We start from the raw sequence: 23,719 nt of genomic DNA, 5'->3' as shown, positions 1-23,719 counted from the left end.
TGAGTGATGGTATGATGTTTTCTGACCTTTTTGATCGTTGATGATTCTGAATCACAGTGTCAGTAAGAATATATTTTGTTAGTTTGACCTAAAACAAAACTACCAACCACTGATTTAATCATGTGGTTGAGAGAACCAAAAATGTCCATTCAATTGAAAATAAATGTTTTGGTTAGACATCTCATTACTAGCAATGAAGAGAAACACAACCTTTGTAAGCATTCAATGCACGATTGTGGAATAAGCTGCTCTAGCACTATAAACACGTGACGCTTTGACAAAGTGCTCATGTTTTTTCTTTAAGTGATTCCACCACCCTAACAGCTTTTTTTTGTGGACATATGTGTTTCCGTTCAGTGACATGCATGGAAAAGCCCAAGAGGCAAAGTCACACAATATGATACAGCTCTGTTTTGGATATGGCAGTCTTCTTGATCATGAAAGTACTTGGGCAACAAAGGAAAGAACAGTTAAATCTATGGTGCTGGCCAGAAGGTAATGTTTGACAGGAATGTCCTATTTTTTAAATGGCTGCAGTCTTCCGTATTTACAATATGCAATGGCCTAATTTAGGGTAGGATGGCATCTACAAGGCACTCATGGCCAAATTTGGCGAAGGGGAGAAGACTTTTTTGGGACATTTTTAGTCCGTTAAATAGCACATGTCCCACCAGCACGTCCTCTATCTCCTATCGGGTCTGTTAGGGGAAATTGGCCAATTTGCTATAAACTTTGACAGAGCTCTGGAAGATCTGACTGACTCCCGACATGACATGTGGCTTTGACATGAAGAAAAGTGCCATGCTTCAAGCATATCAGAACGACTAGATGACTGCTTCTGACAATATACCCTCACAATCAGTTTTCAAGTGGTGCCTTCCCGATCAAAGCAGTTTATTTACTAATAAGAGACAGCCACATCTGTAGAAAAACATTCACATCCATAGTGACTCAAGAGTGTAGCAAAACTTACACTTCTAACATGGCAGAGAATATACACCTACCACACTTTTTAGCCAGAAGATCCACCACCAAAAACCTCAACAGGTCCCCAATACTCTGCAACTGTTCATGGTAATTGGCTCATTCCCCAACAATCGAACAAGTCTGACTTTTTGTGCATTACTGGCAGTGGTTGGTTGCAGTAATAGTGCAGCTTCGTTTAGAAATAAAAAAAATATATATTTTAACCAATCAGAAAGTATATCTGACTTAGCATAAATCATTACCCTTTTTACTAGAGAAAGGAGAAATAGAGTGGGCAGTACGATTCAAAAGTTTCACTAAAATTGAATTCTAGAACTGCAGTCCTTAAACGTTTTTCTTCCGAGGACCCCAAACGAATCACTGCTGCAAGTAGCTGACCAAGTCTAAGCAGTTTTTATGCATTAACCTCAAAAAACATTACACATAGATATACACACAAACACAAATATACATCAAACAAACACACACAATATGGAATATTTTAGTGAATTCACAAAAATATTCAAAAATTGAATTTACTGCGGAAGTTGGAGCTTTTTAACTCTTAATTTGATTTCTTAAAGACAAAGCAATACGCAAGACACTAGCATAGTCTTTTTTTTAAAGTCTTGATGCATGCTCTTCTTTTGTCTTAATTGAGGCCACCCATCATCTACATTACATTCTGTTTGCTGTACTTGTGCTGCTCCCACAAATAAAGATAAAGACACCAACCTAATTTTTATATTCCACTTTCAAATGCCTACACATTTACAAAGCATTTTAAAACCTCCAATTTTCATATTTACTATTTTATTTATGTGCACTTTATTAACTGGCTATTTTTTTTATTTAATTTTATTAAGTCTCAGACCCCATAAATAGGTGCCATGGACCATGGGTACAGTGCACCACAGGTTAAGAACCACTGTTCTAGACGTTCTGAGTCTTAACACATAGGGAAAGCTGCTTGATAGCACTGCATTCCCATGCAAGATCATCTTGCTACCAGAGATTCAGACCATCATCAAAGCACTGTACAAACATTCAATAGCACAACAAAAATTTAACTAAAAAGTAGTCATTTCCTAGTGTGGGGATGGGGTTCAAAGTTGAACCGTTTACAGTGAATGGTCAGCTCTGCGGGGGAGGGGGGGTTTCTTCTTTCTTTACAACCAGACACTGCATCCCAAGATGTGCATGAACAGTCCACCTATAAAGACAACATTAAACAAATAGTAATATTCTTCATGGGAAGAGAAGGCTTTGTAAGCTTGCCAACTGCACAATGGGAATACCAGAAATGGTGGGTGACAGCGACAACAGGACCACAAGATGCCAGTTGGCTAAAAGAACGCCAACCAAAGTGGTGGAGAAGGAAGTTAGTAGAGAATCGATCTGATGAACTAGGTGCAGGCAGCATCCTGGAACACAGCAAATTAGGTTTCTAAAAACATAGGCATTTTGTGCACTTAAGAAAAAAGTATCAAGGTTATTTTTTTTAGATTTTTTTGTTTAAAGAAAACATCCAGGCAAAATTTACCACATCCCGTACATTTCAAACATTTAAACTTACACTGCCCAATAGAAATATAGACTTACCTGCAACATTCCAACTATTTCTACTTTATTAAAAAAGATGAAGGAGTGAAGTGTTGATAACATATTTTCTTCGAACACTGAGGGTGTGGGTAGGACCATATCTTGAATATATTGGACTCGGTAAGTCTGATGTATTTTTTGCTTTAGTTCAGGGTCCGATATAGTAATCACCTCTTTAAACTTTGCTGTTTTAGTCAGAAACTCTCTGTGTTTTCGTGGCTGGGAGGAAGTTGGGTCGTACTCTAGGCATCCAATTATGTCCATTATACAGTCTTCCGAAAACATAACTTCAAAAAGTGCAGTTCGATTTAAGAGGAAGATTCCCTTGACAATTTCATACAAATGGTGCAAGCCTTCAGTGTTCTCCAAGTCCTCGCACACATGAAAAAGTTCCAGGAGCTTTTTTATATATCCCTCGTTTTCCAGGGCGGATGCAAGTTTTTCTCTCCGGAGGGGGGAGGGCAATGAAGATGCCACCACTTCTGTAATTTCTTCTAATCGACTCAATTCGCAAGATGGCAACTCTAGACCAGGTGATGACATATCATCGAAGCGTTCCTCTTCAGACTCATCCACGAGATCCTGTGTAATATCCACGGATGGATCTTTTCCTTGGACCTGTTAAAAAAAAGAACGTTTTATTAAAATCATATAATATTCATAGACAAAAGAAACCAATATAAACAAGAACTGTAGAAAAAAACGGCATTTTGGGGTGCACACATTTATCCCAGGAACGATGCACCTCGTTTCACTTTTATTTTACATTGTATCATGCATTAAACCATTCCGTTGTTCTTCACCGTAAATATATCTTGGCGCCCCCTGGGATATTCTTTTACTACAAATAACATGTGAACTCTTTTTCAACAATTTATTTATTCAAACCTAAATTTAATGAGGCCAAATAAGTTGTTTACAGGTTGCTTTCTTTGTCAATTTAACCCCTTCACTGCGGCGGCTATTTCGCCGCAGTGCTAAGGGGGTGGGGGGCCGCGCGGCGGTCCCGTGCTCGTGACGGAACCGCTCCGTCACGGCACGCGGGTGAGCTGTGCTTGTGACGGAACGGTTCCGTCACGTCCCCGCCCGCGCTACCGAACGTTAACGCAGGCGCGGAATTCACGCTGCGCAGGCGCGGCGAGAGGGCCGTGACGGAACCGTTCCGTCTTCAGCAAAGCCCACCCGACGCTCGTGACGGAACGGTTCCGTCACGAGCATTGGAGGGGTTAAACGGCAGTAAACATTTCTGTACTTTTATTGGTTTGAATCTAGGTCTAATTCTGGTCTCCAAGATACAACTATCTGATTGTCCATTTTTTCCGGTTGTCATTGTTTCATGCCAATACGTTTCTTACCAGTCACAATGTATACACAGCCACCGATGCGTATTTCCTGAAATAGTGTACATCTCTTGTGCTCCTGCCGCGAATAAATCTGTGTTTTAGCATCATTTTAAACATGAAATATGAGCATTTTCTTAAATACGCCTTAAGGCAAATAAATTAATGTGTTCAGAGTAAAGGTAGCAAATACAAAAAAAACAAGCATTTGCAATGCACTAGGTCTCACAGTAGCAAAATTTAAAGTTGTTGGTATTGTAAATGGCATTGTTTTTTTATCTATTTTGTTTTAAAAGCAATAAATATATACAAGGTTATTTATAATGTTAGTATGTGATAGTGGGGCAAATGTGTTATAAGAAATACAGTCTATGCACGTGAGATAAAACGCTATCAATTACTGCCACTCCCTATAGCCATGGATTAATATGATATTTTGCCAAGTGTGTTTTTTGTTGCAGAACACATACCATGATTGCCAACTGATACTGAAAATAGTTACCCAACAAAAAATGCAGACGACCAGATTTCAGAATGAAGTCAGTTGGATGTGCGAATAGCACAGGCGCTGCATACTGTGTTCCGTAGCTTCTTATGTAAATGGCACATGGTGCTTTCCAGAGCAAAGAGCGGGAGCTCTGACCTGACAACCCCACCCACCCACCAAAGCCCAAGCAGCTTGCCGGGGTCAACTTAGTTCAGTGGTTCCCAATCTGTGCGCCGTGGTTCCCAATCTGTGCGCCGTGGCCCCCTGGTGCGCCCTCCAAACTAGCCAGGGGAGCCACGCACAAAAGATTTAAGATTTTCGAATTCTACTCAAATTGCCGGTAACATCTTAGAAATGTGATTATTTAGTAAACGGATAAAACCTTTGTCCACCAGATGGCAGCACAGCATTCTTTATTGAGAGTGCAGAAGAAAACAAGTTACTTACCTGTAACTACAGTTATCCAGTATTGGTATCTTTCATAGATTCACATGCCTGAATCATTCCCCGTCGTCGAGGCGGGAGTTCCACGGTAAATTATATATATATAGCAGTGCCTAAAAACCATTAGTAGTAGGCTAAAAAAAGATATAGGCCCAACTAGGCCCAAAACTTAGCAGCCTATCTACCTCATTATGTAAAAAGAACTGAAAATGTAGCCTCAGCCAATCAGCTAACCTCACCCTCTAGAACCTTCCCAGCCCAGGCAGTTCTCCTCAGATTTTCCCAGCACAAGTGAGAAGTAGTATCCTATATAAGAACTGCCTAGCCGGGGAGGAGGGTGGGTGCATGTGAATCTATGAAAGATACCAATACTGGATAACTGTAGTTACAGGTAAGTAACTTGTTTTCTTATCCAGTATTGGGGTATCTTTCATAGATTCACATGCCTGAATCAGAGTAGCAAGCAGTAACAACCATAACTGTCGGTAGAGGAAGGTGGGAGACAATCCAAACCATATATCCCCACGCAACCTGGAAGGTACTAGAGCAATAACATATCTCAATACATATGCAAAATCATGACAATACCTTCATATAATATGTATCTATATATAGAACATTAAAACAGTATATTAGTAAACATGTAGCAATAGAAAAAAGAAAAACCATAACAGTCTGACCTCAGTGAAGAAGATGCTGCAACACTGCTTCTCCCACTGACGTATCTCCATGTAGTACCGGCTGCAGGCAATAGTGCTTCGTAAAAGTATGCACACTTTTCCATGTAGCAGCACGGCAGATGTTTTCCAGGGACACCCCTGTAAATAGGGCTGTAGACGCTGACATCATCCTGGTGGAATGCGCCTTAACCGTTCTTGTCAGGGGCTTGTTCGCTTTCTCATGACAGAAGACGATGACAGAGGAAAGCCATCTGGCTATAGTTGCCTTCGTCACTGCCTGACCACGTGTAGCTTGTCCATAAGCCACAAACAGTTGGGTAGATTTGCGTAAATCTTTTGTCTTTTGTAAATAGAATTTGAGGCATCTTTGGACATCCAAGGAATGCAGCATCCTTTCAGCTGGAGTCTTGGGGTCTGGAAAGAAAGTCTTGAGTTTCACCGGTTGGTTGATGTGAAACTGGGTCGGAACTTTGGGAATAAACTTAGGATGAGTTCTAAGTGTCACACAATCTTTTGAAAAATGTAGGAAAGGTTCTGATATAGTGAACGCTTGTATCTCACTTACTCTCCGGGTTGAAGTGAGGGCTAACAGAATAGCCACTTTCCAAGTCAAGAATTTAAGTTCCGATTTATGAATTGGTTCAAAAGGCCTTTTCAGCAACTGAGATAACACAATATTGAGATCCCACTCAGGAGGAGGAGGCCGCACTGGAGGGAAAACTCGAAACAATCCTTTAAGGAACTGTTTAATTAAAGAAGAAGAGCACAAAGATGGTTTGTTGTAACTCTTCCTGAATCTGGATATGGCAGCAAGGTGAACTTTGATAGAAGAAAAAGCGAGACCTGATCTGGCTAGAGACAGCAGATAAGGCAGAATCTTCTCTGGAGGAGCCTGTAGTGGATGGACGTCATGCTCTCTGCACCATAAACAGAATCTCTTCCATTTGAAGCGATAGGTTCTGATGGTAGACTGTGCACGAGCCTGAGATAGAACAGCTCTACAGTCTGGAGAAATCTCTAGGTCCTTAAACTCTAAGAAATCAGGAGCCAGGCGTGCAAGTGTAGCGACTGAGGATCTGGATGAAGTATTTGTCCTTCCTCTCTTGTTAGCATTGAAAACGTCGGTTTGAGGCGCAGTGGAGGGTGATGGGAGAGTATCAGAAGCTCCTGGAACCAATACTGTCTCGGCCAGCGAGGAGCAATTAGGATTAGAGAGCAACGCTCTCTCTTCATTTTCTGTAGAACCTTTGGGATGAGAGGAATCGGTGGGAAGGCATATGCAAAGATTCCGGTCCACCTCATCAACAGGGCATTTCCTCTCGATCCTTGCTGGTGGAACCTGCTGGCAAAGTATATGCATTTGCTGTTCTGTTGCGTGGCAAACAGGTCCAGCGTTGGTGTGCCCCAGAGCTGGAAAATTGTTTCCACTTGGCGTTGTTCGAGTTCCCACTCGTGACATCCTGTGAACGATCTGCTGAGATCGTCGGCCAGAGAATTCTGAATTCCCTGAACATGTTCTGCTCTGAGGGCAGTGAGAGAAGACACTAAAGTGACAGCTTTAGTGCGGACTGTACTCACAGTAGAAGACTCTGTTGACGCAGCACTCCTTGTGGATTCAGAGGGTTTATGAGAGAACTTAGGTTTTTTCAATCTCTCAGGGGAACACCTCTCTTTGGAACTGGCTCTCTTACTTGAAGTAGAGGCTCTGTCCTCGTCCCCTCTGACAGACGACTTCAGCCACAAAAGAACTCTCGCCTCTCTATCCCTTTTGGTCTTAGGAGGGAAGGTTCGACATATCCTGCAATCCTTCACAACATGTGAAGGATGCAAACAATAAATACAGTCCGAGTGCTCGTCGTCCACGTGAACTCTCTTCTTGAAGCATGAAGCACAGGCCTTGAATAAAGCCTTCTTTTCCGACATCTTGAAAGAATTGAAGAAATTTCTGAAGAAAACTGAGTAGGCACTAGGGAGACTCCCTTACACACGAAGTGCGGTGAAAATCTGAGGAGAACTGCCTGGGCTGGGAAGGTTCTAGAGGGTGAGGTTAGCTGATTGGCTGAGGCTACATTTTCAGTTCTTTTTACATAATGAGGTAGATAGGCTGCTAAGTTTTGGGCCTAGTTGGGCCTATATCCTTTTTTAGCCTACTACTAATGGTTTTTAGGCACTGCTATATATATATAATTTACCGTGGGACTCCCGCCTCGACGACGGGGAATGATTCAGGCATGTGAATCTATGAAAGATACCCCAATACTGGATAACTGAATGTTAGTAATGGAGATGGGTTATTTAGGCTCACCTTGGAAGTCTGACCGTACTGCGTTGCTTTTCCACATGGCCTCTACATTAGTTCCTTTTCCTGGTAAGTGTTAGTTGTGAGAAGCCTGTAAAGGACTCTCAAGTACTATGCACAAATTTCTCATCCAGCCCTCGCATTATTTTCTGGGATTTGTAGTCCTGGCCTAATAATGGGATAAACAGGGATTACAAGTCCCGGAATGTAATGCAAAAACTTGGACTGGATGGGCTGCTTGCGCATGGAAAACCTGATTTGTATGTATACCATTGCTGCCAAAGTAACTGTCAGAAGTTAACATCTTCTGCAAGTTCTATTTTGTTAAGACAGTACATCTTGGGTTCTAGTGGGACTATCGATTAGGGATACCCCTTTGTGGGCAAGGCCCCACAAGACCTACAATGCATAGTTCTGTTAGCTAAAAAGCAACGTGGAGGGCTGGAGGTCTCCCACCTACTTGGGGGCCACTCTGAAGCTGCACTCAACACTAAAATAAGCGCTTCGTAGTTCTTTATAACACTGCCAAATACACAACAGGGTTTCAAATGAAATGTATACCTGTATGGAATGTGGGCGATTTGGCTGTGTGATTTGAACACTCCATTCACAGATACGCAGCCTAAAGAGCCTGTTATATGTGAAAAGGTATGAGTTAAGACCATTGCACTAAGGCTTACTAGCAGAGAGCACCCTCATGGTTGCCCCTACCACTTTAAATAAAGCATTGATCTGGAGTTGTGACCAGTTCAGTGTGAATAGCTCATCCAATATTCTTCTGTTTAATTTTGATATGTGCATCTTGTGTGCATCTTGTGTGAACAAACTAACTACAAGCATTAAAATAAAAAAATAAGGTGATTTGAGATTGTAATGTTTGGAAAGTTGCGGTCTAGGTTGTTGAGCTCCTTATACAGTTTCCCTGTGGCATATAGTTGCACATGAGGGGCCAGTCTGTTTTCACACAGAAATACTGTACGGTTTATTTCACGAAAAAAATAAACGCTACAAACTGTTTTGGTTAAAACTGATACACGCGAATAAAAGTCATAATCCAAAAGCTTTCTGGTCACTTGTCAACTCCAAAATACACAAGCAAGGAGGTCTAAGCAGCGCTAATATCCCTGAAGTCGAATGGGTACTTTATTTAACAACGCATTTTGAGGAACAAGAAAAACAAGCACTGGCGTTGCCAATAGGTCTCGCAGTAGGAAAGTTGGAGCTATTACAATTGCAAATAACAATGCCTTTTTTTGTTTTCATAAAAAAAAAATAAAGGGCTTTGTCATGTACAAAAGCAATAGCTCCAACTTTCCTACTGCGAGACCTATTGGCAACGCCAGTGCTTGTTAGCCATGTTGCACAATAGTGCAGCGTTTTTTTTAACTTGCAGGCACGTTGTGTGCCACTTGGCTAAAAAAAAAAAAAAAACATTATGCTCAACCTTTGTATGGAGGAATGGGTAGGAATGGGGAAATGGATAAGGCGCTACTGCCGGAACTGGGGAGCAGGTTCCAGTGATGGCATTGCCTCAACATCCTGTGATTCTGGGCAAAACACTGAACTTCCCCTGGATAAAAAAAAAATGACTGAACATTTGTAATGTGAATGCAGCTTATGTAAAGCTCACCGATAGCTTCTGGATGGGTCGGTTGAGCACCGCAACAGTGTTTAATACTTCAATATACATTGTGAATAGTCACACCGGTAGGAGGGCGATGATCAATAGTTGTGTTGGTAATTACTTTTTCAAATTAAGCAACGGACGCCATACAACATACGGATGACATTATGCGAAAATGTCTACATCACCGCCAAGAGACTCACGTTCTGGGATACATTACCAATGAATCCATCACCTCTTATTTTTTGAACTACAACAGTTTTGGCGACGCTTGGCTAGACATAACATGGTGTCAGAGATAGATTAAAACCCCGAACACGAACTTAAATCGACGTGTAAAGCAGCTTAGGTGAGGAGTAACGGCAGGGAAAGGTTGAAATGTTGTGTCTAAACTGACTGGGAAGACACACGTTACACCCTGCGGGCAATGTGGACAAAGGAAAAACTGCCGAAAGACTTGTGCTGCGAAGAAGGAAGGAGATTCAAAAGGGCAAGAAGGCTGAGATAAGTGTTTTTACGTGACGATGCAGTGAAGTGGAGGAATTGAAACGCAAATGGTAAGGATAGCACAGCTGGGAGTTAAGCATATGAGCGCAGATCCAGAGTAAAAAAGAAATCTGACAGTTAATTGACGAAAGCTGTCGCGTTAAAAAAAAAATAACAGCTGTAAGGCAAGCGAGCAGCGTAATGTAATTGTAGCACTGTTGGAAAGAACACACATACATTGAACTGTTGCGCAGCTTAAATTTGAAATGTAAAGTATGGCATGTCCAAGCGAAGTGCCATAAGCGCAGTGGAAAAGGCATGCAGAGCGAGCAGCAAACCGTTGATTTATTGTCATGAAGAAACTAGAGTGCTGCGTAGGAAATAAATCGTTGTCACAAGCGCAAGTGGATAACGAGCCAGAGTGAGCAGTGAGGAGTTATTTTATGTCACGCTGTAAGGAGAGTGCAGTGTGAGAAAAGACTTGGTGCCTTAAGCGCTGGAGAGGAACGGGACAGAGCGAACAGCACGCAAGTGAAAAGGGAAGCGGAGCGAGCTGCGAGCTGTTCTTTTGAAGTCACGTATTGAGGAGAGTGCTGCGCATGAAAAGTCTCAGTGGCTGATTTGACTATTAATTAAAGCAGTGTGGTTAACAGCAAATGTGTAAAGACTAACCAGACGTTGAGAGCCAAATAAAGTAAAGTAAAACAACCTCCTTACAGTAGAAGCTCACTCTGGACGGCAGTTAAAAAAAAAAAAAAAGACGCGAGTGGTGCGTGCGCAAGAGCGGCCGGGAAACTGAAGTGAAGAGAGTGCGATATTATAGTGAAAGGGGTTGGTGCCTAGGGAGGGCAGGGGATTGACAGAGTGAAAGTAACTAAACCTGAATTGACTAGGAAGGCATCAAAAGGTGTCGGCCACTTTGAATTGGTGAAACGCTTACATGCAATAATGTGCAAGGTTAGTAACAGTGGCGACTGAAAGTCTAAGCCCTTTGATGTGCTGTGATTAGGGGAGGAGAAGCCGCAGAGCGCACGCTGGGCGAAGCCCTTTGATGTGCTGTGCGGCCGTAAATGCGCGTGCTTGTTTGGTCACGTGATTCACGTCAACTTAATGAAAACCGCAGCGCAAGAAGCCCTTGGTTTGACGAGGATTTCGAGCACTTGAATTCTCGCTCCGCTAAATGCGCTTGCGCGCATTGATAGGTCGCGAGACCTAAAAAGGAGAAGCACCCAGTCTCTTCCCACTGTGAGAGGCTCGGTGGACAGGCTGAACCACGAGCAGACAATATTGTACCGACCTGGCTTAAGAGGTAGAGAGGTGCGCACAGTCTCAATACCAGGTGGGGATGCACAAATCTTGCCACGACTAGTCGAGCACCAATTAGCGGGAACAGTGCTCCTGCTACAAACATGCCACACTGAGTCACCATCTTTATTATGAAACAATTACTTGGGTCCAGTCAAAACAATGGAAACTGCTTTAAAGTGCCACTGCGGCCTAGATGACAGGATTAAATAAAAAACAATTAAAAGCCTTTTTATCCTAGCTTCGCGGTCCAGAGAAAGGAACACTGATAACAATGGATTTGTCCAGCAACTAGCCCTGACAGAGAAACTCTACCTGTTTTGCAGGCCTTCATGCTTCCTGCTGGGAGAGCCGACATATCGATATTTAATCTGCACTCCCTTTAGTCTTGGAGTAGCGTCACCAAAGATTTAGGATTGCCTATCTACATTTCCTCACCCTATAGCGCCCATCTGATCATGTCCGAGACTCCCGCGAAAATCCAGGCTACTGTGTCAAACAAGTGAATGCCCAAGGAAGGAGGGGCACTGGGGTGGCACCGACATGGTAGATGGAGGCAAAGTGAGCAGGGTAAACCTCCCGTGAAAGAAAAGTCAGAGCAGCAGCAGAAACTGCTGCAACTTCAAAGTATTTTTTTTAAGTATAAAAGTGGGCGCCGTGCACATAAAAAGAGTTAGGCGCATTGCGCCCAACAATTGACTTGTATGTTTTACAATAGGCTCGCATAAACAAAGGCACGCGGCCACCATTCTCAACAAGCATTAGTAAGGTAGCTCATTCGATTAAGCAGATGCTGTAAATACGTGGGCGCAATGCCAATGATTGTACTTCATTTGCACAATAAGCACCATCCCGGGATTTTTACTGGGGAGGTTAATAAAACTAAATGAAGCCAGAACTTTTAAAGCAGTTAAAGAGAGCAAGAGCCACAGAAAATAAATGTTGTTTATAGATTAAGACAAATAAGAGCTCCAGCACCTATTTGTATACAAAAAAAAGCAGTAATAAGGCGGCTGAAGGCAAATTTGTTCAAAATTTTAAATTTACCCATAAACATTGAAAATTGCAATACGGTTTGCACTTTGTTACCAAAAACCGTCGTTTAAACGCTGGCTCATGTAGCTGAATTAATACATCCTACATTACTGACATTGGTTTTCTAGAAAGTAACGGAGCCTAAAAGTCTGCCATAGTGTTAAAAATCACAGAAACCAAGGACTCAAGGAAACCAAGAAGAGTTGTCTGTGAATAAGCCTCCTAGTTGTAATGATCAAAATCTTTCAATCAGCCGCATGTGTGAAATGCAAATCGGATGCGAGAGAAGTCTTTTATCAGGAAAACGGCAACTTGTTTGTGGGTGAAGGGGACACGGGGAGCAGTGGGCGGTCACCCTGGGAGCACTGCCAGGAAATGCCCAGCTGGCGAAAACTGTATATCCCACTTATTGTAAAATCCAGTTGTTAAGTTCCACCCAAAAACTCGGCACACGTTTGACCCAGTGTTGACCCAGGCCGTGATAGCCTTTGTGAAAAAGACACTGCAGGTTAGTTCTGCATTTAGATATTCCAGCTTTCAAATGCCTGGGAACTTTGGTAACATCTGCATCACCCCAAAATGCAATATATATTCTTGGGCAGGACAGGGGCCTAACCGGACCGTCGCCAAGTACCGGCTGTGGCAGAGGAAATTCACACGCGTGAATGAAGGGGTATCGGTAGGGGCTAGTTGGGGGCAGAGTAAAGGGCTGACGTCAGAGGGCAGGTCTGTGGCCAGAGAGTGGGCAAGAGAGAGTGAAGGCGTAAAGGCAGGAGTGTGTACGGGGCAGCGTGAAGGGCTGACTGCACACTGAAGCAGAAGCACACAGGCATACAGCCGTGTGTAGACAGAGCAATCAAATGCGCTCATAAGGTTCACGTACTGGGACAGACCCTATTCTTCAAACTGGGTATGAGTCTTGGTAGGACAACATCCAGTGATTCTGGACAAATGAATCACGTAACCTCTCCGTACATAAGAATCAATGTGTCCTTATGCAGAGTAACTGATTCCTCAGAGTAAAGCGCTCCGATACCTTCGGGTTGGGTTTGTGCTCTATTAAAGTGCACAATTAAAAAAACCAAAAAAATGGAGACTGAGTTTCAGAAGAACTCGTAAGGAGGGGGGGGGAGGCAAAGATAATGGATGTGGCGTAATGGCTGGAGCCGACGTCTGTGAAGCTGGGGAACCGGGTTCAAGTCTCAAAATACACAGCTGCCAGTGAATGAACAAGGGTGGCACCACAATACCCTAGCACAGCAGAGCATGCTGGAGGAGCGCGCACCGAGTGCTGGCAATACAAGTGGTGGTGCTGGTAAATTTCAGAAAAGCAGTGAGGCCTTCGTAATGGAGTGCGATGGGTGGAAGCAAGGGATCATGGAATGAAAGAAGGGAACTGGAGAGGTGAGGAAGGAAGGAAGACAGGAGATGCTTTTTCATGGACCTGATGGCGGCTGAGGTGTGGGTGCCAGCACGAGAGGTAGAGATTCCACATGGCACTGCTGTCTGTGTGCCAAGCCTGACTATGTTTGCTGTGTGTGAGTACAAGGCAAAGATGGAAAGATAGAAGCGCGGATGGGAGTAAGTGAAGAAGAAAAAGAGGTGGCAAAGCAGGAAGTGGGATAAACGTGCTGGGAGGAGAGATGGGGGGAGGGGTCTGGAGGCCTCGGAGCACGAGTGTGAGGGCTGGGGAGGGGGAGCACAGGGAGAGGGTAGAAAGCCTTTGATGCAGCAGGGGGCGGAGCGGATACCTTTAAAGAGCTACTGGCGGCACATGAAGTGTGAAGCAGTGGGGGGGGGAGCTCTTGGAGGCAGGAGCAAATGGTAAGGGGAGGAGAAGTGCAGCTGGAAGGCTCGGGCAAGCTCGTGCACGAGGACGTGCACTTGATGAAAACCTCTTTTTGATTGAGAGCTTAGTTTAGCTCTTGGTTTCACCCCAATAGGGCTCGCCTATTATATCCCTGCGGGATATTAATAGGCGAGCCCTAAAAAGCTGGTCCACCCGTCAATTCACCGGCAATGGTCCAACAACCCAATTGCTGTCGAACGCTGGGCAGCCTCATCAAAGAAAAAAGTTGAATGCAACACAAGGACGCCACTGGCAACGAATACTCAATCCTCGCTTCAACCACCTGACCATGCATTTACAAACTTGAGAATTACCATGGATAAAACAGTTTGAATCATAAATGAGGGTCGCACTGATAGAGACCCTGGACCAAATGGCCTACCACAGGCGTGGCTTAAACAAGACACAGAATTCTGGGCCCAACAACTGGCACCCCTCTTTTTCCACTGCTGGTCTAACTCTGAATTACCAGAATCATGGTGTGGCGCCATCATACATCTAATCTTTAAAGGAGGCAAGAGATCAGACCCGAAAAATTAAAGGATGATTACGCTATTAGATGTAGAATCGAAATACTACGCCAAACTGCTCCTTCATGATCTGGCGTCCTGGGCAACAAAAAATAATTTAATACCTTTTAATCAGACAGGATTTGTGCACAAATCAGGCACCATAACAAACTTGCTCGCAATATCCGTCCTGTTGGACAAAGCGACTGCCTCAGGAATGTTTATGCATGGCTGCTTCGTGGACTTTAAGGCCGCTTTTGATCGCGTGCCTCGAATCCTACTATGGCTCAAATTGCGGAATGAATATGCTACTTACCAGTATGCATCTGTTCTTGGCATGTAGGGCTGCTAACATTCATATCTTTGCATTAGATCGCCACCTAGTGTTGGGTCCGGATGATCGCACATTGTTGTCCTGGAAGAGTCTTCGAAGTATCCTGAGATGGGTGGCTCCTCCCCTGGACTACAGTGCGCATGGGCATCGGCTCCATCCCCAGATTGTTTTTCGCCATTGTGGCAGAGGATGGAGTGGCAAGTGTAAAGGATGTCCATGCTAATGATTGAATACAATAGTATATCTGCAGCTGCGACAGGCACCGGGGAGGAGGGTGGGCGATATGAATGTTAGCAGCCCTACATGCCAAGAACAGATGCATACTGGTAAGTAGCATATTCAGTTCGAGGCATGTGGGCTGCTAAATTCATATCTTTGCATAGAATACATAGCAGTCCCTCCATCAGCGGCGGTTGCCCGTGCCAGCTGCAGAAACCTGAAAAAGTGTCTTGAGAACAGCCTGTCCTACAGCCGCTTGCTGTTTGGAATGTACATCAACACAGTAGTGTTTTGTAAAGGTATGTGGTGTAACCCACGTGGCTGCTCTGCAAATATCCTCTAGAGGAATGTTTCCAAGGAAAGCCATGGATGCCCCCAACTTGCGTGTGGAGTGTGCCTTTGGGGGTATTGTTAAAGTGCGCTTGGCTTTATGATAACAGATTTGGATGCACTTAACAATCCATCTGGCTATTCCTGCTTTGGAAATTGGGTTGCCTTTGTGTTGTGGTGAGAAGGCAACAAAGAGTTGTTTTGTCTTCCTAAAGTGTTGTGTCCTGTCTATGTAGTACATCAATGCCCTCCGTACGTCTAAGGTATGGAGCATCCTCTCCGCCACTGTTTGTGGATTTTGGAAGAATGCAGGCAAATCGATAGTTTGGTTGAGATGAAAGTGTGACACCACCTTTGGAAGGAATTTGGGGTTAGTACGTAGTACCACCCTATTTGGATGAATCTGGATGAAAGGCTCTTGTATCGTGAGTGCTTGCAACTCACTTACGCGTCTTAGTGACGTAATGGCAATTAGGAAAGCAACTTTCCACGTTAGGAATTGCAGTTCGCACGAGTGCATTGGATCAAACGGTGGTCCCATCAGCCTGGTGAGGACCACATTGAGGTTCCACACGGGAGCTGGCGGTGTTCTTGGGGGAATGACTCGTTTCAGGCCTTCAAGAAACGCTTTAATGGCAGGCACCCTGAAGACTGAGAGATGCTGCCTATTCTGAAGGTAAGCTGCGATGGCGGATAGATGTATCCGAATAGAAGTGTACGCTAGTTTGCACTTGTAAAGGTGTAACAGATAGCAAATGATGTTAGGGATAGACGCATCTAGCGGGTTTATGTCATTGTTTGCACAGTAAATGACAAAAACGCTTCCATTTCGCGGCATAGCATGCTCTGGTTGACGGCTTCCTCGCCTCCTTGATGATGTTCATGCATTCAGGAGGTAGGTTCAGGTATCCAAACTCTAAGACTTCAGGAGCCAGATCGCTAGGTTGAGCTGTTGCGGATCTGGATGCTGAATTTCTCCATGGTTCTGCGTCAGAAGTCTGGGCGTGAGGCGCAGTCTTTGATGCGGGACCACTGAGAGCTCGAGGAACGTGGTGTACCATGCTTGGCGCGCCCACGTTGGAGCAACTAGGATGAGTGTCATGGAGTGTTGCCGTAGTTTCCTCGCCACCAGTGGTATCAGGGGTGTCGGGGGAAAAGCGTAAGCAAATTTGCCTGACCAGTTCATCCATATCGCATTGCCCTGCGATTGGGGGTGTGGGAACCTGGCGGCGAAGCTTTGGCATTTTGCGTTCTCCCTTGTGGCGAACAGGTCTATGTCTGGACGCCCCCACCTTTGGAAGTACGGCTGGAGTACCGATGGATGTATCTCCCACTCGTGCATTTGATGACTGTGTCTGCTGAGCAGATCCGCCATCTGATTGTCCTTCCCCGGGAGGTGTTCTGCCATGAGGAAGATGTTCCTCTGAATGGCCCACTTCCACATGCTCTGAGCCAGGTGAGACAGCTGTGGTGAGTGGGTGCCCCCCTGTTTTTGGATGTAGTACATCGCGGTCATGTTGTCCGTCCGGACTAACACCACTTTGTTGCACAGATGTACAATGAAGGACTTGAGTGCCATGAAGATCGCCATCAGTTCTAGATAGTTGATGTGCATCTTCTGTTGCTGCGTCGTCCATAGTCCCTGCACTGTGTAAGTGAGCAGGTGTGCTCCCCATCCCTGGAGAGATGCGTCCGTTGTCAGGATAACCTGTGGCACTGGCTCTTGGAACAGTCGGCCCTTGCAAAGGTTGTGTGGAGTCCACCAATGCAGAGAGTTGTATGCCCGACTGGTAACCAACACTAGGTCTGTTAATTGTCCCTGAGCCTGTGTCCACTGATTTGCTAAGCACTCCTGGAGCGGGCGCATATGCAACCGTGCGTGAGGGACTATGAAGATGCAGGAGGCCATCATGCCTATCAACTGCATGAACACTCTTGCTGGAAGCGAGTGTCCCGGTCTGAACTTCTGTATTAAGGACTGCATGCCGTCTATCCTGACCTGGTTTGGTTGTGCCGAGGCCGTCAGGGTGTTGATTGTCGCACCCAGAAACTGCCGGACGTGTGCCGGCTGAAGGTGTGACTTCGGGTAATTCAACGAGAAACCCAGGTCGTGAAGGAGGTGAATGGTAGTCGCCATGTTTGCGGCGCACTGCTGTTCCGATCTGGCTTGAACGAGCCAGTCGTCGAGGTAGGGGTAGACATGGACGTTCTGCCTCCTGAGGTGCGCTGCTACAGTCGCCAGACACTTGGTAAAGACCCTTGGGGCAGTTGTGACTCCGAAGGGTAGGACTTTGAACTGATAATGCGTGCCCTGGATAGTGAACCTGAGGTACTTTCTGTGGGACGGATGTAACGGAATGTGGAAATAAGCATCCTTGAGATCCAAGGTTGCTAAGAAGTCTCCTTTGTTTAACATAGGAAGAATCTGTTGCAGTGTGAGCATGTGGAAATGCTCTGACAGTATGTACAGATTGAGGGGACGGAGATCCAGAATTGGCCGTAGAGATCCATCCTTTTTTGGAATGAGGAAGTACAGAGAATAAACCCCTGTGCCTTCCTCCCCCACTGGCACGAGCTCGATTGCCCCTTTTTGCAGCATCACCAACACTTCCTGCTGCAATAAGTGCAAGTGCTCTGCGGACATAGGCCTTTGCCTTGGTGGAATGTTGGGTGGAGTGGACTTTAACTCTAGACAATAACCGTACTGGATAAGCTGTCGCACCCACCTGTCTGTGGTGATGTTGGTCCAGACGGGCAGGAACTGTTGTATTCTCCCCCCGACAGGTGTTAAATGGTCGGGGGGCAGTGACAGAGAGTCACTGGTTGCTTGGGGCAGAGGAGCGTGAATTGTTGCCTCCTTTGCCACGTCCTTTGTTGCTGTTTCCCCTGTAGCCCCTCTTGTTTTGTTTGGGGTACGAGGACTGTGCTCCACCTCTAGGGAACTGTGACTGTTGACCCATCTGTCCTCTGGTGACTCCACGGGCACCTGAGCGACGAAAATTATTGCCCCGAAACTGCTGAGATTGTAGGGCCCCCATCGATTTAGCAGTTTCAGTGTCCTTTTTAATCTTTTCCAGGGTGGTGTCAACATCTGGACCAAACAGTCTATCCGGATTGACTGGTTGATTAAGTATGGTTGTTTGAATGTCAGGTTTGAACCCCGATATGCGGAGCCAAGCCTGTCTTCTGAGCATGACACTGGTGTTAACGGCCCTAGCGGCTGTGTCCGCGACATCAAGTGCGCACTTTATGGCCGCGTTGGAGATCAGTTGTCCCTCTTGTATAATCATTTTGGTGCCTTCTTGAAACTGCGGAGGCAGGTGTTCTACAATCTGCTCTAGTATGTCGTAATGTGATCGATCATAACGTGCCAGTAGTGCCTGTGTATTTGCAATACGCCAGAAATTGGCAGCCTGTGCAGCCACTCTTTTGCCTCCTGCCTCTAGCACTTTGGACTCCTTATCCGGGGGAGGAGCTTCACCCGTTGTTTGGGAGTTGGCCCTCTTGCGTGCGTTTGCTACCACCAAGGAGTCAAGCGGCAACTGTCCTCGAATGTATGCAGGGTCTGCAGGCGCTGGTCTGTACTTTTTTTCAATACGTGGGTTGACCACCCTCGCCCTGGTAGGCTCTTTAAAGATGTCCGCAGCATGCTTGAGGACCCCTTTGAGCATAGGCAGTGTCTTTACATTTCTTTCCGAAACTGAAAACGTGTCGAATAGAAAGTCTTCCTCAACTGGGTCAGCATGCATGTCCACATCATGATTAGCAGCTGCCCTCTCAATTAGTGCATGAAAACCTGCAGAATCCTCCGTAGGGGATGCACGTGTACTGAAGGACTGTGGGTCTTGCCCCACATCTTGGTTGCCTTGGTCCCCAATGCCATAATAAGAATCTGGCTGTGCATCAGGTTCATTTACTGGGAACGTGTATTGTTCATCTTCACCATAGTCCCCACTGTCAGAGTGGTCTGGAGACGGTGTTGGGCTCCTTCCCAGAGGAGGCAGAATAGGTTCCATGAGGACAGAGGCGTCCTGTGGAAACTTCTTCTTCTTTAGGGGAATGACGTAGGATTGCACCGGCTGCGAAGTGATCTTTCTTTTATAAAGGGTTAACTTCCCCGTGTCCGCGTCTATAAAACACTCCGAATCCTCTTCGGGGTCGAGCACTTGACCCGAAGATGTCCCCGCCGTAGAAGAATCCGACTTCTTTGGCGTCGATTTCGAGGAAAAGGCCTTTGGCACCACTTTTGGCGGTAGAAGGAAGAGGAGCTTGCTTGCCGGCTTGACCGGGACATCTGCCGCCTTCTGCGTCGATGGCGTTGGCGTCGACGAGGAAAAAACCTTGTCCTTAATTCTTTGTAGTGAAGCAGCCACGAGAGATGCGTCGGTGACCGATGTCTTTGGCACCGACGGGGTGGCCTTGCCTTCGGATGCGACGTTCCGTAGGTCTTTTAGAGGGATGGACGGCGCCGACCCCGAGTCCCTGGAGCGATGCGCAGATGTCCCCGTTGGAGCCGGTGCTGCGTCGGTTGCTTTAGCAGGCGCGCTTGTCTTGTGCGTGCCACCCTTCTTAGAGGATCTCTCCTCTGGCGCCGATTTCGACCCTGTGGAATCGCCGTGTTTCTTCGACTTCTGCGGACCGGAGGTCGACGGAGTCGATGAGGCCGCCGGTTTACTTGTTTTTGCCGTTGCGACCGCCATCTTAGGGACGTTCGAGTCCTTCACTTTCGGTTTGGATTTCGGGTCGGCCATTTTAGGTGCAGTCGAGACCGTTGCTTTCAGTTTCGGTTTCGAAACCCTAGGCGCAGCAAGTATGTCCGTGGCCGGGCCGACAGGCGGGGCCGTGGCTTGCGCTACAGGGTCTTGGGTAAGGCCGACAGGCGATCCCGCGACCCCCTCCTGATGTTCTTCAACTTCGGGGCATAGCTCGTCCCCTGAGCTATCTTCCTCGGCCCCATAAACCATCGCGTCGTCCCCTACCTCGTCGACGTATTCAAGGCCCTGACCCACGACTCCGTCGTCGTCATATTCCGGATCGGCCTCGACCTCCGTCTCAGGCGGGGAGATTTGAAGATGATGGCTCTGGTCCTCTTCTTCTTGGTCGCCGAAGATGTTATCTGGATCCGGGGCCGCCTGCTTGGCCACAAGGCGCACCGCGCGCCGAATCGTGAGAGTTTTCTTCGACCTGAACTTCGCACAGGCCCGGCAACTTCCTTCGTCATGGTCTGGCGAAAGGCACTTATTACATACCGGGTGTACATCTATATGTGGGTATTTGGACCCACAGAGCGGACAGAGTTTAAACGGACTCCGCTCCATGTTGGGAACTTAGTGTCGAGTCGCGATGAGAAGGCCTCGATGTCCGAAGAGTTGTAAGAAACTCCGGTGATTCCGGCTCCGAGAGACGGAAGAAACTCGAGACCGTACGCAAACAATACCGACGTGAAGAACCCAAAGCCTTTTGGCCGTAAAAAATGATGTTTATTCGGTTCCGACGGAGAGACGTCGAGACCGCATCCGAACCCAATGGCGGAAAAAAACAATCTGGGGATGGAGCCGATGCCCATGCGCACTGTAGTCCAGGGGAGGAGCCACCCATCTCAGGATACTTCGAAGACTCTTCCAGGACAACAATGTGCGATCATCCGGACCCAACACTAGGTGGCGATCTAATGCAAAGATATGAATTTAGCAGCCCACATGCCTCGAACATGGGGGATTCCACCAATGCTTCTACGAGCTATAATTGCGCTACACGCCAATACTTGGATCCGCATAAAACTTGCGGACGGATCACACACCTCAAGGAAAATACTAACATCACGCGGAGTGAAACAAGGCTGCATGTTAGCGCCCCTTCTTTTCAACCTCTTCATTTCCGACCTGTCAGAGTCACTCAACAAAGTAAATTCTCACCCACCAAAACTTGCCGGGGTAAGAGTTAGTAACTATTGTACGAGGACGATTTAGTACTGCTAAGCCATGCCAGGGTTGGCTTGCAGAGACTCCTCAATCAACTGTCCCTTTACACCATCAGAAACAAACTAGAACTGAACCCAACAAAGACAAAGGCAATTACCTTCCGGTCAAGGAAATACAGAGGCGGTGGTTGGTTATACAACGGTAAAAGTGTAGATAAAGCCATCTCTTATTAGTACCTGGGGGTCCACATGGACGGAAGGGGCTCTTTCTCCAAACACAGAGATGAGGTAGAAGCCAAACCCCTGTCAATCCAGGTTGCCTTTAAGACCCTTGCCAGACAACTTTCTGGGCCATCCCTTACCCCGCTCATAACCGTCATGAAGGCAAAAATTACCAGCTTCCTCACCTACGGCCAGGAGATTATGCAAGGGAAGGACAACAGTCTTGTGAATAAAATAAATAACAATTATAACAACAAGAACATTCAAACAAGCTTTGAGCCTTCCGAAATCCTCATCCCCTGCTCAAATACGTCTTGAGTTTGGCCTTCAAGATCATCACGCAGTATGGGCTGGAGCATTCATCAGGCTGTGTAATAAGTTGCGTAGCTCCAGAAAAGGAAGCCTGGCGTCACTCCTGTGGCAGGAAATTTCAGTCGGTCAGCTTGGTAGATCATACCGGCGCCATCTACAAGACTCCCTAAAACTCCTGGATTTTGAAGAAATCTGGAATCTTCATTCGGACAGAGCTCAACTGGCCGAACGTAAGCATGCTTGGACAATTGTATCATGGTTCAAGCCAGGGATTATGGGCCCATACCTGTCATATACTTACTCTGCGCTGTGCAAAAAAAGATCCATGGCCCTCAGAATGGGCGAATGCCCATTCCTGTATCACCTGCCGAGCTGGCAACGCGTAAATACCAATGTAATGTGCAGGGGGTGTGGGAGTAGCAAGGAATCAATCAAGCATGTGGCATGGCTTTGTCTTGCACTTCTTGACGACCGTAAGATCATGTTAAAGAGCGAATGGAATAAACTCGACATTCGCACGTGCAGACAAGCTATACTTGCATCAATGAATCCGGACAACCCAATGCTCAATATTCGGTTTACCAAGTTCATGACAAGAGCAGTAAGAAGATTTACAACCGTAGAAGCCAGCAAGTAAACAATGGTCAACAATAAATGAGAGGACCAACTCCTCTGTTCCATCAAATAGCAGTTGACCATGGCTTCATTATTCACACAGACTATCTCTGGACCCCATGTGTTCCAGGACCATTAAGCCATCATATGTAGTGTCTTTACCATATTAGCAGATTCACCCCTCCAGTATTACCTATTATGTATTCTCAATGACCATGGTTTTGCTCTGTGTTTTTAGCAGATGTTAAACCACAAGGGACAACAATGGCTCCCAAATGTTTTTCTAATACTCACTAAGAGGTTGTACAACTATGCTAACTAATTCTTTTTATTTTTTAATTATTTTTTTTAGATGAATGTTACCTTTTAACTCACTGTGATGATACAAACGGACATTCACAGGAATATTCTTAAAGGGAATAATATTTTTTTTTTAAAGATTAGACATTTTTTTTTGTTCGTCGCCGATATATGTTTTTTATTGTCATGATTTTAATTAATCAAACAATAAAGTTCTCTTCTCTGTACGGTTTATGTGATAATACAAGTGGGGTGACCAGATGGCTCCATGTCACTGGGACACCTCTTCAATTCCTGAACTTTGCTTTTACATAACTGTGCATTCCGTGAGTTGTAGTCTTGGCTCATTTTAGTTGTCCCAGTTAAACCAACACACCTAATCATGACATGTAAAAGCAAAGTTCAGGAATTGAAAAGTGGTGTCCAGGAGCCATCTGGTCACAATAGATACAAGTAAGGCTGGCTAAGTACTTCGGGATTTGCTTTAATGAAATCTGTGATTTGAATGATATTGGATTTTTTGTAATGTTGCGACATTCTGATCAGTAGCCCACATGGAATTGCAAATCTTCTAACTGCACGTGCAACGGGATGTGCCTTCTGTAGTTTTCACACCTTGTCTTTGCCTGTCAGCAGCATTAGGTCCTAATACACGTAACGTATTTGCTGCTTAAGAAGCCAGCAACCAAGAGCTTCTGCATGGCAAGAGGTCACCTGTGGCCAACCCACAACTTCAGTGACAGTGGTCATGTTTGCAGGCTGCTATAGAAAACAGGAAGGAAAGTGATTCGCATTGCAGCTACCCTAGAACATACAAGGCCAATTTTAAATTTATGTAGCT

At 45.7% G+C, this 23,719-nt stretch overlaps 1 protein-coding gene across 2 annotated transcripts in view; it reads right to left on the bottom strand.

The window, feature by feature from the left end:
- PPP4R3A (protein phosphatase 4 regulatory subunit 3A) overlaps positions 1-23,719 on the bottom strand; it is a 309,259-nt gene that overhangs the window by 118,500 nt on the left and 167,040 nt on the right. For both annotated transcript variants that reach the window (XM_086937643.1, XM_086937644.1), the window contains exon 4: positions 2,569-3,186. In XM_086937643.1, coding sequence (XP_086793769.1) covers positions 2,569-3,186 — 618 coding nt within the window. The remainder of the gene's footprint in view (positions 1-2,568; positions 3,187-23,719) is intronic.

Source organism: Lissotriton vulgaris, chromosome 9 (assembly GCF_964263255.1).
Source record: "Lissotriton vulgaris chromosome 9, aLisVul1.2, whole genome shotgun sequence".
Lineage (NCBI taxonomy): Eukaryota > Metazoa > Chordata > Amphibia > Caudata > Salamandridae > Lissotriton > Lissotriton vulgaris.
The sequence above is the reverse complement of the archived record's forward strand: the minus strand, read 5'-3'. Positions and strand labels throughout refer to the sequence as shown.